The sequence below is a fragment of the Castanea sativa genome, chromosome 1, assembly GCF_040712315.1.
Source record: "Castanea sativa cultivar Marrone di Chiusa Pesio chromosome 1, ASM4071231v1".
NCBI lineage: Eukaryota > Viridiplantae > Streptophyta > Magnoliopsida > Fagales > Fagaceae > Castanea > Castanea sativa.
Genome location: NC_134013.1, coordinates 35,030,296 through 35,051,529, shown reverse-complemented (window position 1 = coordinate 35,051,529; position 21,234 = coordinate 35,030,296). Strand labels below are relative to the sequence as shown.

Genomic DNA, 21,234 nt, shown 5'->3' with positions numbered 1-21,234 from the left:
TACCAAGTAGATGACATTAAAAGATGCAAACGGTACTAAACTTGAATCTTTGACAATGCCCTAGGTATTATCAAAACCATGAGGCATCGTCATCCACTCGTCCCAACGGCACACCCTATCCGTCCCTTGAACAAAAAAGTATCTACTTTTCCAATTTCTATTCTAGTCGAGCATATTTGACACAAGCCTAAGTGTCTTCTACCTCACTGTAAAATGATATATACCCTTGGATGAGGAAATGCGTTGTGGTTTGTAGCACCAAAAGAACTCGTCCAAGGTTAACTAACGGTTTCTTCCACTAAGACGACCCCAGATGACTTCAGCCCCTATAAATATCCTCTAAGCGTTTGGGGCAATTTGGCTGATGGACAAACCAAGGTAGGTGGTCAATTGATAGTGTAGTGCTGTCAAAGGAAGCCCCAATCCAGCCAAGAACATGGCAAGATACATGCCGACGTCCACGGTCTTAACAGAGTAGCATTTCTCATACTTCCTAAGTAAACGGATTGGAATATTATCAGGAATTTGGAAGCGGTCCCTCAAGCCATTAAATATTTTGGTCATCATTGTTTGATAAAAGTCATTCACTGTCTAGATTTTGGGGAGAATAAAGGGACAAGTGTGACCATCACCATGGCTCCTAGAGCTTCCTTAACTCCTTCATCGCCACTACCCTCGCCTCCGTCATCTTCACTCACGATCACTCTAACCTCTCCTCCTTCACCATCACCATCGTCACCCTTTACTTCCTCACCCTCTTCTCCAACTTGACTCTCCACTTCGTCGTCAGGAGAATGGGCGAATGGATCCCTCTTTGACGACCCTAAAAAGCCCTCCTCGAGCTTGTGACCTGATGGGAAAACTTCGTTATAGCCCGCTCCATCACGGATTGACGACTGCTCACTCGTTGCTTCTATGGACATCTATTTACCTACAAGCGACGAAGGTATTCTAAGAACCTAAGTTGACGGTCTCTCTAAGATTAATGGCTAACTAGAATAATGAAAACAAAGGTAAAAAGGGCTTACTTGATTAGTGGACGGCTCCTTGAGGGATGACAGTCTTAGTAAACAAATGACAGCAAAGATGACAAAATCAACAAGTTGACGGGTGCAAGAAAAATCAAAGTGACGAGTTCACTCTTACAATCAGCAATAATGAAAATAGGAGAAATTAGGGGAGGAAGGGAGATATATATATAGGTAGAAAATGCACGGAAGACGAAGCGACACGCTCATCCAGAAGCGGGGCCAATTAGCTTGCGCCACGTACCTAATCATTTAATAAAGGCTGCTCGAGGAATCACCCATAAATGACCTTTCTTTCCTTCAAACAAATAATAATTAATAATAAAGACTGCAAAGCTAACTCCATAACCCGTTAGCTACAGCTGATGAGGCTATGGAGTAAAGGGCAACTGATGAGGATAATTCTATAGTATTGATGCTCATCCGTGACAAGGTGACGGTCATAAAAAAGCTGTTAGCATCACTCATGAGAGATGACATTGGTGTGAAGTTTATGGCTCCACCCTGAAGCTGACGACTGCATCTTGGATGATGGTACAAGAAGTTGACGACTGCATCCTGGGCACAAGAAGCTGACGACTGCATCCTGGGCACAAGAAGCTGACGAGGATAAGCTAAAAGGGACATGTAAACCTTTGACGAATCTAACGTGACCTTACTTGATCTCCATGCATGCGTGTATAAGAAAACATCTTGCGTTCCACGCTTACCCCTAATCAAGAAGACTCCTATAAGGAATGGATTCCGAGAGATACGTGAATTAAAGAGGTTTTCTCTTACAAGAAAAGAACTTCTTAACCAAGGTACAGAGGTCAGCCTTACACTACTATAAAAACCCCAAAACCCTCACAAACCAAGAGTCACATAATTTACCCTAGCTTTAGCTCTCTAGAGTTGTAAAATAAGAGATTTTTCTAACTTGACCGTCAGAGGGTTTTTGACCGGTATTACACCAGTATTCTTTATAGGTTCTTCTTATTCCTTTTGTGTTGTGTAGGTCCTACTTGGAGCACATAAGGACCGTGTGGCTCACTGACAATTTTCAGCATCATCAATAGTAGTATTAGATGTGGTATTTGGTGATATGCCATAAGATTGAGATACATAGGTTAACATTCATAGTTCACTACACCACATCAATGTATCTGACATTCTTAGGAGCCTGCTCAGTCTCCTTCTTGGGCACAGTCACAGTTAAGACTCCATGCTCAAGTGTGCATTTGATCTCGTCCAGGTTAGCATTCTCTGGGAGTTGGAATTGCCTAACAAAGTTGCCACACTCAACATGATGCCACTTGTCATTTTTGTCCTCCTGCTCCTTGATCTGCACCCCGCTAATCTGCAGTATATTGCGATCTTCCACTTGCTGCCTTGCACCTTCACCTCCTCTTTTCTCACTCTTGTCATTGCACATGCCATGTAATGTAGAAAATATAAACTTCTAGTTATCTTGCCCTGGTGATAGTACAATAGCACACAAACCTATTGCACAACCTATATGATTGTGCTTACTTTTACTTCATTTGATGCTCATATCAATTCTTTTTATTTTTATTTTTATTTTATACCAATAGTTGGAGGAGAAGAATTTGAACCTAAACATATCTGTTTAAAATGCAAAGAAATCTTAGTTGAGCTACAAGGCTATTAAAGATGATATTATCAATTCAGTCATTAAAAAAGGAAGTAAAAATATTCCTCTATTTTTTAATAGAGCAGTTTTAGTACTACATAAAAAGCCACAATTATCCTATGTAGCGGACTGTGTTACTTGTTACTTGTAAATGGACTTACCATTTTTTCCCCATCACTCACAATTTACCATGTATGATAGTTGTAACTTTTTATTTAGTTATGACAAAAGCTATCTATAGGTCTCAAAGGAACACTCCTGAGCTTACCATGTGTCTGCTCATGTGGAGGTGTCATTGTCTTTGATGGGCACGTTAGAGAGGTTAGGTACACGATTCATTATATGGTGCCACGTTCATTTTCATAACATAAATAGGGAAACTTAGGAGTGATTAACATTGAGTGTAGGGGTATCAATTCGTGTTAGCATGTCCTGTGCATATATATGTTATGTTGAGGTAAGGATATTCAGGTAAATAGCTTAAGTCGAGCACGAATCATTTAATAATCATGTCATGACTCTTCAATCCTAACACTACTTGTTAATGAAGTTGGTTGACATGACATGCTCCACTTGACACACTTAATAAACGGGCAGTGTGACACAATCCATTTCAACCCGCTTAAAATTAAATAGGTTAGGTTATACACTCCATTAATTTAACCTGCTTCAAAAAAGTAATTCATCTCAACATGTTTGACTTGATTAATATCGTTTTAAATATAATAAACAAAAATTTTAATATAAACTTGTAAAATCAAAATACCAATTAAACATATCATTTGAAAGTTAATAATAACATCAAATACTTAAAACATATAGTCCAAAAGTTCATGGTGAAGGGTTTAGAGATTTAAGGTAACAATTATATCCCTTATAAGTTTTTGTAATTATTAGCTTTTCTTTTTAAGTTAAAAATATAGGTTGTATATATTATATAAAGGTATTTGAAAAATCTAATATAAAATGAATATTTATTTGTTATACAGGTTAAACAAGTCATTTTGTATTGACATGAATAAATTATAGTGTTAAACATGTCAATTGCGAGTTAAATGGGTTAACCCACTTGTGACACATTTTTTATCATGTTACTTTTAGGTTGACTTGATTATAACCTGAACTCATAAAAACATGTGTCGTGTTAACATTGATACCCCTAATCGAGTGTGGTGCGAGGGATGAAACTACCTCCATGGGTATCTGCCTCATTCTCCCTTATAGGGTGGGTTTTACCTGCCCCATAAGGTAAATGAAGCGGAGATGGGGGTTAGAAAATTATCGTTTCGCACTTTCAAATATACACTCCCTAATACTTACACACAATGCCATATTTTCATACCAGATCTCCATATTACGATTGGATAAGAAATAATCAATGCCTCTAAGTTTTATACTCATAGACATAAGTCCAATGGATATTAACTCAACTGGTAAAATTTGTTATTCTTGAATAAGAGATTTAGGATTCGATCAACATCTACACCAAAAACTAATTGGTGTTTTAGCCTAATGATGAAGAGTAATCATTAAGCTAATGATTATTGAGATACTTTCATATCTTTTTTTTATTTTTTTTTTTTTTTATAAAAGACATTAGTCTATAACAGAACATTTAAGATGAGGGATTCAAGTTCTGCCTACACTAAAAACCAATTGGTGTTTTAGCCTAATGATAAAGTGCAATCATCATGGAGTAGATGTCTTAGGTTTAAGAGACGGTCATATCTATTTTTTTATATATATATAAAAAGACATTAGTCAATAACGGAAAACTTAAGAGGATCGGTCATTGTAATTTTTTTTATAAAATCAATTACACCAAAATTTAAAATAATATCAAAAACTAAAAATAAAAAAAAATCAAAGCAAACAAATCCATCTTGCATTTATTTTATAAGACAGAAAAATAAAAAGAGTAGCATCAATTTATTAAAAACAAATTAAGGGAGATTTATACCCTCTAATCCATTCACCTCTATAAATAGCCACCCCTCCATCAAATTAAGGGATTTCTTTTTTCAAAATTGAAGACATTCTCTTTAAATTTTAAAATTTTTTACATTAAAAAGACATTAGGTTGTATGAGTCTCCACTTATTCATTATTATGAAAAAAAAAATCTTCTTGAATATACGTTATTATTGAACAATTGAAAGAATTACATCAATGAATAATATAAAAAAATAAAAAATAAAAATTACATTTCTTCTGTTCTAGTTAAAAATCTATGAAATAAAAAAAAATTAAAAGGCATTGGGGAGAATAATAAAGCAACCTAATGTCTTTTTATTGTAAAAAAATTTTCAAATTTAAAGAGAATGTCTTCAATTTTGAAAAAAGAAATCCCTTAATTTGATGGAGGGGTGGCTATTTATAGAGGTGAAAGGATTAGAGGGTATAAATCTCCCTTAATTTGTTTTTAATAAATTGATGCTACTCTTTTTATTTTTCTGTCTTATAAAATAAATGCAAGATGGATTTGTTTGTTCTAATTTTTTTTTTTAGTTTTTGATATTATTTTAAATTTTGGTGTAATTGATTTTATAAAAAAAATTACAATGATCGATCCTCTTAAGTTTTCCGTTATTGACTAATGTCTTTTTTTTTTATATATATATAAAAAAATAGATATGACCATCTCTTAAAACTAAGACGTCTACTCCATGATGATTGCACTTTATCATTAGGCTAAAACACCAATTGGTTTTTAGTGTAAGCGGAACTTGAATCCCTTATCTTAAATGTTCTGTTATAGACTAATGTCTTTTATAAAAAAAAAAAAGATATGAAAGTATCTCAATAATCATTAGCCTAATGATTACTCTTCATCATTAGGCTAAAACACCAATTAGTTTTTGGAGTAGATGTTGATCGAATCCTAGATCTCTTATTCGAGAATAACAAATTTTACTAGTTGAGTTAATATCCATTGGACTAATGTCTATGAGTATAAAACTTAGAGGCATTGATTATTTCTTATCCAATCGTAATATGGAGATCTGGAATGAAAATATGGCATTGTGTGTAAGTATTAGGGAGTGTATATTTGAAAGTGCGAAACAATAATTTTCTAACCCCCATCTCCACTTCATTTACCTTATGGGGCAGGTAAAACCCACCCCATAAGGGAGAATGAGGCAGATACCCATGGTGGTAGTTTCATCCCTCGAAGCAAGGATGAGGACAATCATCTGGACGACCTTCAGGAGACCTTTGACACACTGCGGCAGTATAACATGAAATTAAATCCAAGCAAGTGTGCTTTCGGAGTTTCGTCGGGGAAATTTTTAGGATTCATGGTTTCGCACAGAGGAATTGAAGCAAATCGGGACAAAATCCAGGCGATACTGAACATGGAGCCACCGAAAAGTATTAAGGAAGTCTAGTCTCTTACCGGACGAGTCGCCACCCTCAACAGGTTTGTATCAAAAGCCACTGACAAATGTTTGCCATTTTTTAAAGTCCTCAGGAAGGCATTTGAGTGGATGAACGAGTGTCAAAGGGCCTTCCAAGACTTGAAGACATATCTAATGACAACGCCGCTGTTGAGTCCGTCTGTTCCTAGGGAAGAGTTGTATTTGTATTTGGCAGTGTCCCTACACGCAGTAAGCTCAGCATTGGTCAGAGAAGAGGGGAGAGTCCAGAAACCGGTTTATTATACAAGCCATGCAATGAGAGGAGCAGAAGGACGATACCCGATGATGGAGAAGCTAGCCTTTGCATTGATCACGGCTTCTAGGAAGCTGAGGCATTATTTCCAAGCTCACATCATCAACGTCCCGACAGACCACCCCATAAAGAAGGCATTGAACAAGTTGAAAGTTGCTGGGCGGCTAATACAATGGGCTGTTGAACTTAGCAAGTTCGATATCAGATACATTCCAAGAAGTGCAATAAAAGCACAGGCATTAGTAGATTTCATCGCAGAGTTCACCCCCAGCCTGGATGAGCTGGACAAGGACGAAGGTGTTGAAAAATGGGTGATTAATGTCGACGGATCGTCCACACTGTATGCAGGGGGAATTGGAGCTATACTGAAGTCCCTTGAGGGTGACAAGCTAGAGTATGCAGCCTGTCTGCAGTATCAAACTACCAACAACGAGGTTGAGTATGAAGCTCTACTCAAAGGATTGGAATTGGCTAAGTCCTTAGGGGCAGAGTCGGTAACAATCAGATGAGATTCTCAGCTAGTCATTAACCAAGTAAATGGAATGTGTGATACTAAGGAAGATCGAATGAAGAAATACCTCAGCAAAGTGAAACGACTTGCACAAAAATTTTCAGCTGTAAGTTTTTTTCAACTACCCAGGGAGGAAAATACGGAAGCAGACGCCTTGGCAAAAGCAGCTTCGGCAGGAGTTACAGACGAGTGCGACAACGTCCAATATATGCCAAGCATAGACATCCTTGACATACAGCAGATAGGAGGAGGAGAAAATTTGATGAGTCCAATAGTGATTTATCTCAAAGATGGAAGGCTCCCAGAAGACAAAGATGAAGCAAGAAAGTTAAGGGTCAGGGCAGTTAAGTACGTCCTCATAAATGAAGTATTGTACAAGCGAGATTTTTCCCAACCTTACTTAAGGTGCTTGGCTCCTGACGAGTTAAACTATGTTCTGAGGGAAGTTGATGAAGGAGCATGTGGAAATCATTCAGGAGCAAGGTCGTTAGTCCATAAGATCGTTCGTGCCGGCTACTACTGGCCTACAATGCAGATAGATTCTAAAGTCTATGTCAAGGTATGCGACCAGTGTCAGCGCTATAGCAACGTACCTAGACAGCCGTCAGAGTACCAGACCCCAATGATGGCCCCATGACCCTTTGCACAATAGGGACTGGATATTCTAGGTCCTTTCTCCATGGGAACCAGGCAAATGAAGTTTCTGGTGGTAGGAATCGATTACTTTACCAAGTGGGTAGAAGCCGAACCTCTCGCAGCAATCACTCAGCAAAACGTGAAAAATTTTGTATGGAAGAATATTCTATGTAGGTTCGGAGTACCCAGGGTATTAGTATTGGATAACGGACGTCAATTCGACAACGCACCCTTCAGGGACTTTTGCAATCATTTTGGGATCAAGAATCACTATTCCTCGCCCTCCCATCCACAGGCAAATGGACAGGCAGAAGTAGCGAACCGGTCCTTGCTAAAAATTATCAAGACTCGGCTCGAGGAGGCAAAAAAGATTTGGCCAGACGAGCTACCAGGTGTTCTTTGGGCCTACAGGACTACTGTATGAACCCCAACAGGAAAAACCCCCTTTAAGTTAAACTACGGAAGTGAAGCCGTTATACCGGCAGAAGTCCATATGGCTAATCACCGAGTGATGAAGTATCAGGAAAGAGAGAACGTAGAGCAACTCCGTCTTGACCTCGATCTTATCGACGAGATAAGAATGGACGCGGAGCAAAGGACAGCAAGATACAAGAACCTTATGGCCAAGCAGCATAATGCCATGGTAAAACCCAGACGGTTCAGTGTTGGGGACCTTGTTCTTAAAAGAGTCTCCTTGGCAACCAGGAACCCAGCTCATGAAAAATTGGGACCTAATTGGGAAGGACCATACAGGGTAATCAACTGCAAGAGGCAGGGGTCTTACTACCTGGAAGCTCTAGACGGACGGAAATTAGAGCATCCCTAGAATGTGGAACACCTAAGGAGGTACTATCAGTAACAAGCAGGGACGAGGGAAGTCAATAACAAAGTTACAGCTATAACCTATGTTCACTTATACTTATTGTTGTGTTCTTACTACTATTATGGTGTGTTAAGAATAAAAAGTGCACTAGTTCTTAAACTTTTGCACCGCTTGTAGACCAACTTATGAAAGACGAGGTTATGTACTCTTCTTAAGTATTTTAATAAGGTACTAGCTTATAAGCATGTGCCACGTTTGTGAACAATGTTCATGTAATAATATGGTTTGGATTTCTTATGTATTTGATGCATAAATCTAGTTTCCATAACAATGCCCATAGAAGGGGCAAAAGCCTAAGACGAATAGAAATCTTTGGACGCAGAAATACTCGTCCAACCTTTCCTTTAAATAATGATAAAGCAAAGAGAAATAAGCTAAGGCATACTCGTCCAAGCTTTCCTTTAAATAAGGATAAGGCAAAAATGCTTTCCTCTAAATAAGGATAAAGCAAAAAGAAAAAGCCAAGGCCTACTCGTCTAAGAAAGAAGGCAGACGCTAAGGCATGACATTCCAAAGACGAGAAGCTAGTCAAGACGCCTCAATGTATTGGGACGAGTAAAACATAATAAACTTCTTGCGGGAAGACGAGTAATAATCGCCTAAAGGACAAACAAAAGCAACGCAATCATCATTATCGTCCTAAGTGGGTCGTCCACGAGGAAATCACTTGGGCGATCGTTCAACACTTAGAACAATAGCATAAATGATAAAAATAATATATAAACTCGTCCATGAAACAACAATAATAGATGAAAATAAACATTCATTAGAAATTAAAGGGTAGACAATCACTGTCCAAAAACCCTTATGAAATAAGCCTTAAAAGGCAATTGTTAATAAACTCATCAAAAGTACTCTAGACGAGGTAATTGTGCTCTAATAAATTTTAAAAAAAAGAAAAAAAGAAAAAAAAAAAAAGGGAACACTTTGAACAAATAAAATCTTCGGGTAGCGAGGGCATCAGGCATTGGGGTTGTCCTGGGCAGGCTTGGTCGAGGCATCGTTTTCAATATTGACATCTTCAGGGCTAGTCTGAAGAAAAGAACTAGCAGCACCCCCTAATTGAAGGACGATAGAGCTAAAATCAACCTTTGGAAACTTCTCCTTCGCCTCCATGCGAAAATCTTCAAATCCAGCAGCATAGTTGGCGTCCAGAAGGTCGGTTAATTGCTTCGAGGCCTTAAATTCCTCCACAGCATCTTCCTTAGCCTTCTCAAGAGAGTTGCTTAACTCGTCAGTCTTCCTTTGAAAGTGGTCAAGATGAGTGTCTTTCTCCACTATGTTAGCTTTTAGCTCCTCGACGAGGTTCAGCAAACCCTTGGCCTCGTCCTTAGCCTTAGCCGCTGTTTCAGCCCAGCCTTTGCAGTTGTCCCTGACTTCCTGTATCCTCCTCTCCAATAAAAGCCTCGTTTTATCCAGCTCAGTAGTCTATCTGGACGCGGCTATGAACTTTGACATAGCCTGCATAAGCAATTACGAGTTTTCGTATCAAGCAAAGCAAATAAGCGTATGACGAGGAAGGTATTAAAAAAAAAAACGAAAAGAAGTTTATGCTAATTACCTTGAAAAGGCCACAGACACTTGAGTGTTCAAAATCTCTCAAGGACATGTTATAACACGCAGCCACGTCCTCGCCAGAAATTGCCTTTTCAAACCTCTCCTAAGCCAAATCCTCACTCTCAAGAAGGTTTAACGCAACTTCAACAAAAGGCTGGGACGAGGTAGGGACACTAGTTTTAGACGGAAGAGTGTGGGTAGGCTCAGACAACTCCACGTCAAGAATTTGGATGGACGGCGATTGAGATGGAGGAATAGGGACAGCAAAAGGGACGACCCCAGGCTTGGACAACCTCCTATGCTTCGCTCTCTTCTCCTTTAGACGACTGGGGAGGTTTTCAAGATTAATAGCCTTTGACAGGCTTCTTTTGTCACCAACAGCAGGACGAGCCCTAGTTTCAACGTCTTGCCTAGTGGGCTTGTCCACAACTCCCTTACCTTTGTTCTCCTTCATGGTTGCCATCCCTGCAGAAAATAGATGAATAAATCAACATATGTGCCTATGACGATATGATTAAGTTGATGGCAAGACGAACAAAATCCCAAGACAAGAACTTACGTCGACGAATTGTTCGTGAGCTAGGGCTTTTGGAGAAGGTTCTGGGCCAAGTCCCCAAGTCGCAAGACGTTGAAGGGTAACCAAAGAATGGAAATCCCTCTCTAGATGAAGACGAGCCTTTTGAACACGTCCCAAATAAAACTTGTTCAAAGACGGCCTTCTAACACCTGCAGTAAGGACGATGAGCTTAGTTAGTATAGAAAGACATGTGATAAGGGTAATGTTACAATAGTGATAAGCATACCTTCAGGACGAAGGTTCCCTAACCTTCCTGTATATGGGGCAAATGGATCCCTGCTCACCTCAACAGGGTGCCCGGCCCAAAAACCTGAGACGAAGAAAAACTCTGTCTTCCAACTCCTATCCGATGTAACCAACGATTTTATAATCCTACAATCTCTTCTCCTGGCTGTAAACTGATAAAAGCCACGGGATTGGCTAATTTCAGAGGGTTTGTAGTAGAAAAGGAATTCGTCCACGGTAAGAGGACAATCCCCTTCAAAAACCTCTCTCCACAAAATTTGTATAGAAATGATTAGTCTCCATGCATTGGGATTAAACTGACACAGCCCTAAACCTAATCTAGTGAGCAACTCCCTAGCAAAAGCATTGAGAGGCAACCTAAGACCTCCTAGAAGATAGGCTTCATAAACTCCAATGCCAAAGTGAGGTTGGTAACACCACTCATCACGGACGGCCAACCTAGGATTTAGCTCATCTAGAATTTGATACCAGCTCCTAAGAGACGCTAATTTCCTCTCATCTGTCCTAACAAGAACCCCTACAGCACAGCTGTATATGGTCTCAACCTTGTCCTTTTGAATGGACGAGGGCGCACAGGAGGGACCAGCCCCAGACCCAGATGCCACTCTCGTCCTGAATTCCTCTTGGAAGACTTCTAGGGGAACCCCAAGAACCCCAGAAACGTACTAGTCTGTGGTATTACTCCCACTTCTACTGCAATCACTACTAGAACCACTGTAACTAGTTGAGTTGTGGTATTCGTCTATCTCTCTATCAACACTATTACTAGACGAAGAAAAAACTTCTGACATTGTGGAAATTTAAGGGAAGCCTAAAGATGAGTGTAGAGAAAATACCTGGCTTTAGACGAAGGAAAACTAGGGACGCTGGAATACTTCTAGACGAGGTGATGGACGAGAAATGTCAAACAAGAAAATTTGAAAAATGGAGAGGGTATGGGAGGAAATCCATTATTTATAGGCGTTGAAAAATGAAACCTGGAACGAAGTGCTTAATCAGGAAGAACCACATGGCAACTTCCTCGAAAACTCAAACCGACACAACGGTTAACCCATATAATAATGACACGTGGCACAATCTGGAGCCATTGGAACCCCACCATCTAGATCGAGACACGTGGGGTGACCTAATGAGACATGTGTCCGAAATCCAAAAGCTTTAGACGACCCTTGGACGAGGGGCCAACTGATAGGGTACTGATTTTGACTATCTTGAAGTCGTCCATAGAGGTCGTCCGTGACCCAGCGTGAACTGCAAACACCCTTGAAAGCCTTACCTATAACTACCTCGTCCAAAGAGGAAGAGCCTTGGATGAGGTCTGCGTGACCAGGGAATGAGGCATTCGTCCAGAGTATCGACAAGCTCGTCCTGAAGAAATTCGTCCGTTGGACGGAATGGCCCCCATTCATGTGCTAAGTACACTCGACAAGGGAATACTAGGACGAGGGTATCATACTTAGGAAAATCTCCGAGTATAATGTGACAATTCCTTATTTCACGCGTAACTGCCAGGTATCCGTTGTGAAAGAAATACATAACTCCTAAATGGTTATGGAAGTTATGTTAAAATCCTTGCACCTCCTTGAATCCAGGGGAGGTTTTAATTGCGATAACAGTCTATTAGAACACTATATAAATGCTTATTCAGACAAAGCAAAGGTACGTTTTGACTGCTCCCAAAAAGTTGGAACTCCAAAAATATAGAGAGAAAACTAACTTCGCCATCAGAGGGTTCTTGGCCAGCAGCCTCGGTCACCTTTAATCGCTTTCCTTTCTTTTTCAGGCCATTGAAAGAGCAAGTGATCCATCCAAGTCCGAAGCATCCAGCCTACTGATTTTCTTTGCATCATCAACATGTTTAACACTATAATTTATTCGTGTCAATACAAAATGACTTGTTTAACCTGTATAACAAATAAATATTCATTTTATATCAGATTTTTCAAATACCTTTATATAATATATACAACCTATATTTTTAACTTAAAAAGAAAAGCTAATAATTACAAAAACTTATAAGGGATATAATTGTTACCTTAAATCTCTAAACCCTTCACCATGAACTTTTGGACTATATGTTTTAAGTATTTGATGTTATTATTAACTTTCAAATGATATGTTTAATTGGTATTTTGATTTTACAAGTTTATATTAAAATTTTTGTTTATTATATTTAAAACGATATTAATCAAGTCAAACATGTTGAGATGAATTACTTTTTTGAAGCAAGTTAAATTGATAAAGTGTATAACCTAACCTATTTAATTTTAAGCGGGTTGAAATGGATTGTGTCACACTGCCTGTTTATTAAGTGTGTCAAGTGGAGCATGTCATGTTAACCAACTTCATTAACAAGTAGTGTTAGGATTGAAGAGTCATGACATGATTATTAAATGATCCATGCTCGGCTTAAGCTATTTACCCGAATATCCTTACCTCAACATAACATATATATGCACAGGACATGCTAACACGAATTGATACCCCTACACTTAATGTTAATCACTCCTAAGTTTCCCTATTTATGTTATGAAAACAGATGTGGCACCATATAACGAATCGTGTACCTAACCTCTCTAACGTGCTCATCAAACACAATGACACCTCCACATGAGCAGACGCATGGAAAGCTCAGAGGGTTCCTTTAAGACCTATAAAAAAAATAATAAAATAAAAAACTACCTTATATTAAGAAAAACAAAAAAAAAAATTGTTATTAGACATGTATTAAACCATCTATTTTTTTAAAAAAAATTTATCAAAAATTAAAAAAATTTTATAATTTTTTTAATTTTTAATAAATGTTTTTTTTTAAAGTTATAAACTATTGTGTGGCTTAGGACACGATTTACTAAAATTATAATAACAAATGATAAGGCTAGCGTTCAATAATAGCACATCAAATCCAACAACAGGACAGTGAGTACTAATATAAAATGAAATGAATGAATGCCCACTAACTGTCAGACATTTCATTTCATTCCCTTACTCTCCACGCTCTCCAGTCTCCACACTCTCCGGTCTCCGCTCCTAAAATCAAGTCAAACCCGCTATCAATATCTGTGTGCTACAGAGAGATAGAGAGAGAGAGACTCACAATTTTGCGGTTTCCTTTCTTCGCCGTTGTAAATGCTAGCTTTGGATATCGCCGTCGACTATTCAAGTACACAAATGCCCTTCTTTTTCCTCTTTTATTACTAGACAGTGCTTCTTCTTTTTTTTTAAAATCTAGTAATAATAATAAAATAAATAACTACCACCTTCGTACTCACACACGCTCGCTTCTTTCTTTCCTTTTTTTTAATTTTTTTATCCAACAAAATCAAGTCATGCAATTTTTTTTTTTTTTTTTACCATTTTGGCCAAGTTGTGTGAAGAATTTTTTACAATTTTTTTCTCATACTTGTACCTACGTTACCATTTTACTAAAAGACTCTCATTAAAATTGTTGAATCAAAAAAAAAATTAAAACAAAAATTAATTATTGACTCAGTAATTTTAAATAAGTGAGTCTTTTAGTGGAATAGTGGATAAGTAACATAATTCACCACGTGGTCTGTATAATTTATCTTATTTGGTAGGTACTATCTGGTACAAATATCTGGTACAAATACTATCTTATAAGTCAATGCCCGCTAATACGAATTGATACCCCTACGCTTAATGTTAATCACTCCTAAGTTTCCCTAGTTATGTATGAAAATGGACGTGGCACCATATAACGAATCGTGTACCTAACCTCTCTAACGTGCCCGTGTACCTAACCTCTCTAACGTGCCCATCAAAGACAATGACACCTCCACATGAGTAGACACATGGTAAGCTCAGAGTGTTCCTTTGAGACCTATAAAAAAAAAAAAAAAAAAAAAAAACTACTCCATATTAAAAAAATAAAATTTGCCATTGAGCATACATTAAGCCACCTATTTTTAGAAAAAAATTATATACTATTCTGCCTTTAGGACACGCTTTAGTAAAATCATAGTAACAAATGAAAAGGCTAGCGTTCAATAATAGCACATCAAATCCAACCACAGGACAGTGAGTACTAATATAAAATGAAATGAAGGAATGCCCACTAACTATCAGACATTTCATTTCATTCCCTTACTCTCCACGTTCTCCAGTCTCCACACTCTCCGGTCTCCGCTCCTAAAATCAAGTCAAACCCGCTATCAATATCTGTGTGCTACAGAGAGATAGAGAGAGAGAGAGACTCACAATTTTGCGGTTTCCTTTGCTGCTGGCTGTAAATGCTAGCTTTGGATATCGCCGTCGACTATTCAAGTACACAAATGCCCTTCTTTTTCCTCTTTTATTACTAGACAGTGCTTCTTCTTTTTTTTTAAAATCTAGTAATAATAATAAAATAAATAACTACCACCTTCGTACTCACACACGCTCGCTTCTTTCTTTCCTTTTTTTTAATTTTTTTATCCAACAAAATCAAGTCATGCAATTTTTTTTTTTTTTTTTACCATTTTGGCCAAGTTGTGTGAAGAATTTTTTACAATTTTTTTCTCATACTTGTACCTACGTTACCATTTTACTAAAAGACTCTCATTAAAATTGTTGAATCAAAAAAAAAAATTAAAAAAAAAATTAATTATTGACTCAGTAATTTTAAATAAGTGAGTCTTTTAGTGGAATAGTGGATAAGTAACATAATTCACCACGTGGTCTGTATAATTTATCTTATTTGGTAGGTACTATCTGGTACAAATATCTGGTACAAATACTATCTTATAAGTCAATGCCCGCTAACACGAATTGATACCCCTACGCTTAATGTTAATCACTCCTAAGTTTCCCTAGTTATGTATGAAAATGGACGTGGCACCATATAACGAATCGTGTACCTAACCTCTCTAACGTTCCCGTGTACCTAACCTCTCTAACGTGCCCATCAAAGACAATGACACCTCCACATGAGTAGACACATGGTAAGCTCAGAGTGTTCCTTTGAGACCTATAAAAAAAAAAAAAAAAAAAAAAAAAAAAAAAAAAAAAAAAAACTACTTCATATTAAAAAAAAAAAAATTTGCCACCTCATTAAGCCACCTATTTTTAGAAAAAAATTATATACTATTCTGCCTTTAGGACACGCTTTAGTAAAATCATAGTAACAAATGAAAAGGCTAGCGTTCAATAATAGCACATCAAATCCAACCACAGGACAGTGAGTACTAATATAAAATGAAATGAAGGAATGCCCACTAACTATCAGACATTTCATTTCATTCCCTTACTCTCCACGCTCTCCAGTCTCCACACTCTCCGGTCTCCGCTCCTAAAATCAAGTCAACCCACCATCGTCTCTCCCAAAATGGCCGACAGTGCTATACGATTCGGAATCATAGGCTGCGCCGAGATAGCTCGCAAGGTATCGCGTGCAATCAATCTCGCTCCCAACGCCAAGCTCGCCGCCGTAGGCAGTCGGTCCCACGAAAAGGCCGCTCGATTCGCTGCCGAAAACAACTTCCCTTCCGATGCGAAGATCTACGGGTCCTACGAGGCACTACTCGACGACCCAAACGTTGACGCCGTGTACGTCCCCTTACCGACTAGCCTTCACGTCCGGTGGGCCGTGCTCGCCGCCCAGAAGAAGAAGCATTTGCTGCTGGAGAAGCCTGTGGCTCTCAACGCCCTCGAGTTCGATGCCATCGTCGAGGCTTGTGAATCCAATGGGGTGCAGTTCATGGACGGTACCATGTGGATGCATAACCCTCGGACTGCCAAGATGAAGGAATTCCTCTCTGATACCCAGCGTTTCGGTCAGCTCAAATCGGTATGTATGTATTGCTTTTGATTTCTTTATTTATTTTTTCATTCATTTCATGCATTGTTGTTAATGAATTAAATTTAATGCTACATTTTTGTTTTTTTGAATTTTTTTTTTCTTCTAAAGTTAGTGTAATTTCTACAGGAAAATTGCAGTTATGAAGTTAGTTTTTCCGTTATTAGTTACACTCAACCCTCTCTATAGTTTAGAATAAGACACACCTCACCTCTCTCTAAAATGCAAACTATATGTTAACCTTCCACTTAAATTGTGTTCCACACCCTCTCTAATAGGAAATTTGGGATTTTAAAAGTTTTTTTTTCGAGATTTTTAAAAAGCTTTTTCTTAAATAGTTTGCATTTCAGAGGAGGTGAGTATCTTATTCTAAACTAGAGGGAAGGTGAGTGAAATAAAAAATAAAAAAATAAAATAAATTATTGGGGATGGTCGCTACTATTGTTCCTTGATTTTATTTAGTCTTTCCTTATGTGTTGTAATCCTGGAAGTTTTACTTCAAGGGAACATTCTGGGACATGTTGAATTTGATTAATAATATAGGATTGAGAGAATTTTTCTTTATGAATTGGTGCTAACTCCGGCCAATCCTAAGTGTTGATTCTTAGGTTTTTTTTTTAATATAATATTTTTATTATCTTGCTGGATGCTGATTCCAAGCAACTGATTTTTATTTTAATTTCTGTTCTTGTCGAATTTTTGATACATCAATATGGTCTCAGAGCCTAACCCTGAACCAGTAAACTAGCCCTGAACAACCCAAAAACTGTGACCCCAAACCCCTCTTTTCACCACCCTAAGTTGTGAAACCACCACAAAACGCCAACCATATCCGTCCACATATTGATCTCAATAGCAGCCCAAACACCATCGTCAAGGCTGAATCTAGCCAATCTTGGTGTTGATTCTTAGGTTTTCTATCCTTGTTGCTGGTTCTAAGAAACCCTAGGTTGCCGATGTTTATTTATTTATTGTTGTTGTTGAATTTTTGCTACATGAATGTCTAGAGTGTGGTTAATTATAGTAGGTTTATGAAAAGTTGAGTTAACAACGAGGTCAAAACTCAGTATAAACTTATCAATAAAAAGGGGGAAAAAAGTAGATAAATAGAATATACAATTGTACAAGCTTTAACTTATGTTCACATTCAGATGTTAAGGTTTCTGCAGTTAATTATGCAGTATTGCAGTGTCAAGGTGTGGAAATTTTGGAGGTCTTGCTTGTGGCCTTGTGCTAGTGGGCTTGCCATAATAAATTCACAGGACATATGGATTCTTCCTCTCACTGCAAGGGGAGTTTTAGGTCTTCTCGTTTTTTGATGCGTGGGGTTCTCCAGGGGTTTTGGGGCTAGATATATTTATGAAGACACTAATGAATACCTATACGAATTTTTTATTTTATTATATATATGTAAATTCCTAGAGGAAGTCTTAGATGCGAGATGACCTAAGATGAGTTAATTTCATTCTTTTAACTGACTTCACTGCAATTTCCACCCCCCTCTGTGTGTGTGTGCGTGTGTGTGTGAAAACCGACTTTGATACATGCTCAGGCATGTGCGAATATGCACTAATGAATAAGCAAGCAACAGAACAAGCTAGACTCTGCTTTTGCTTGGCTTGTACTTGGATTCCACCCCCTTGGTGTCTTTAATGATTATTAGTTTCAAAAAGCACTGATGTCCCTGAAGAGAGTTAATGCTATGTATGGCCTTCATTGTGTGGAGCATAGCTTTGGTTCTCTTTTATAGCTTCCAACTCTACTACCACTCTTACCATCATCAAAATGGGTGTGCGTGCAATTTGTAGGCAATCTTGTCTGCTAATGAAATTGTAGAACTAAAACTTGGAAAACTTGTTTCTAGTTATCTTAAAAAGTCTTGAATATATATATTTTGATTGAACCTTTGGTGTTGAGGCTTCTGCAAAGTTTTCTACCTTTATCCTGTGTAGAAGGGAAAATCTGACATAGAGTAGCAGGGAATTGGTTTAGATGTTGGATAAGATGACTCAGTGAGTTCCTGGTCCTTTAATGCATGAGATTGAATTTTATGGCCGCCTTGATGATGCAATGTGTCTATAAGAATTTTTAACCTGATTTCTACTGCTCATTTCACTGATTACTCCTTTTAAGTAATCATGTTTAATACAAGTAAGAGTATAGGATTAAATAATAAAAAAAAAAAAGGTATTGGAGAATAAAAAAAAATTGTAATGAATTTGTCTAAATGATATGGTAAATATAATAGTGATTCTATGTGGCTATTTTTGATAAATTCAATAGTTACAACCGCCTGGGGTGGAGGTGGGGGGGGGGGGGGTGGTTGAACTCTGGATGTCTCAATTGAAAACACTAGGAGTTGTCAGTTGAATTACAAGGCTTTTGGCATGGTGATTCTATGTGGCTTATAATAGATATCTGTCTAATTAATGTAATAATTTATGCCATCCCTAATTGATACATTTTATAAATGAGTTACAACACGTTATAAAGTCCCTTTTTATTTTTGGTATTTACATACAATAATATTTCTTATATATTCGTTAAAAGGTCAGATCCTAGTGTTAAGGGCACATCTGATATTTGTCAAAGAAGTACGGGCATGTTTTTGAAGTCAATTAGTTACTTTCAAATTTCAGATGCTTCATGAAGTTCTGCATGCATTTTTAGGAAGCATCTGAGAACTAGTGTATTTGATATGGTTATGGGTGGCTCCCATTCTGAAGTTCCTGTTCAATGTAGGTGGAAAATAATCAGGGTTAAGGCATTAATGTCAGCTGCTGATAAATAATTTCATTTTTGAAGTTTTTTATTTTATTTTTTATTTTATTATTATTATTATTATTTTTTTATAGTTTTCTGAGACAATCGGTCTTGGATCTGCAGATACAATCCATCTTTACATTTGCTGCTGATCCCGATTTTCTTAAGAATGACATTCGCATCAAGCCAGATCTTGATGCGCATGGTGCTCTTGGAGATGCTGGATGGTATTGCATAAGGTCAATCCTGTGGGTTGCTGACTATGAGTTGCCTAAAACAGTAATAGCCTTGCATGGAGCAATATTAAATGATGCAGGAGTGATTTTATCTTGTGGTGCTTCACTACACTGGGATGATGGGAAAGTAGCCACCTTTCACTGCTCTTTCTTGTCACATTTGACCATGGATACAACTGCTATTGGGACGAAGGGAACTTTACATCTTCATGATTTTGTCATCCCTTTTCAAGAAAAGGAGGCTTCTTTTTCTGCGGGTACTGAGTGCTGGTTTGATGAACTTGTGTCAGGATGGGCAACGCCGCCAAGTAAGCACACTGTCACCACAGATCTTCCTCAGGAGGTTCACATGGTGAAGGAATTTGCTAGTTTGGTAGAAGCTATTAAAGCAAAGGGTTCGAAACCTGAGCAGAAGTGGCCAACCATCAGTAGGAAAACACAGCTAGTATTAGATGCAGTCAAGGCATCAATTCAAAAAGGCTTTGAGCCTGTAGAGGTCGGGAATTAATTGAAATGTCTTGATACTTTGGTTTCTCATTGAACTGTATTGCTGTTTATTGCATGTCAAATAAGGCATTGTCATTCTGGTATCGACTTGACACATGCATATTTATATTTATGTATTCTGATGTATGCTTGTTTGTATTGATATGCAAAGCCTGGTATGCAGTGCTTTCAAGATTTGATTGTGAATTGGAAGCCTAAGTTATAGTAGTTTGTTTTACACCAAATTAGCATACATATGAACAAGTGGAAACTTAATTGGAATGCCTTGTTACTTGTTAGTACGGTTGGACTGAGATGCATTCATTGACTGCTTCACAGAAGCATGATATACCGAGTCATGAGCGCAAAGCCAAGGCACCAAATATAGGCGAATTAAACCACGAAGATGAGCATTTCCCCAAAACATGTTCTCTTAAAATTTTCCATTACCGAATTGGGCATTATATGAAAATCATTCTGGAACAGCTCTGGATTGTGTGAAGTCGAGTTTGAAAGAAAGCTTAAGAGTGATCCAAACCATCATGAAAATGCTTGAAAACATTTGAGTTCATTACATATTGTTCGACACTAATCAGTAATCTCTTAATGGTAGTAGTCTGAATTCTGAATTTTAACCCTTTACCTGTTTCAATGTGAAATGTGATAGATGTATTTTAATTTAAAGTAATTTTTTAAGCCTCATCCAATTACAACCAACTGCCAGACACATATGATCATGCTATGCAAGCTACAAAGGCACCGACCTAGTGCAAGGTTCTAATAATCTAATTGACCCTCTACATGAAGTAGAAAGTACTCGGGTTAGAACATTATGTACCTATGGTTTGTTTGTTAACGCATTAATTTGAAAGGTTTGAAGTTGATACCGGGTGGTGGGGTGGTAAGAAAAGACCGTCCATGTCTACTATTGCCATGGTTTCCAATTTCAAAGTGAGCATGCATAAGCAAAAATTAAAACCATGCATTAGCATACAGAAATTGACATCTTATAGAAATTTGTAAACAAGGTAGGCCCAAAGCCTAGGCCTAAGGCCCCTATTACAAAACAGCCCTCACCCCGGCCCTCATTATTAAAAAGAAAAATCCAAAACTTTATGATAATAATTAGTTTTTATTTTTATTTTTTAAAAATGGTTGTGAACTATTTTTCACTCATTTAATAAGGCCTCCAAAATATTAGACTAATAGA

At 37.8% G+C, this 21,234-nt stretch overlaps 1 protein-coding gene across 1 annotated transcript; it reads left to right on the top strand.

Moving 5' to 3' along the window:
• Positions 1–15,898: 15,898 nt before the first annotated feature.
• Positions 15,899–20,269, top strand: LOC142613646 (putative oxidoreductase At4g09670). Its single transcript, XM_075786088.1, has 2 exons — positions 15,899–16,530; positions 19,426–20,269. The coding sequence occupies exons 1-2, from the start codon at positions 15,952–15,954 to the stop codon at positions 20,044–20,046; spliced, it is 1,200 nt and encodes a 399-aa protein (XP_075642203.1). The 5' UTR covers positions 15,899–15,951; the 3' UTR covers positions 20,047–20,269.
• Positions 20,270–21,234: the final 965 nt, after the last annotated feature.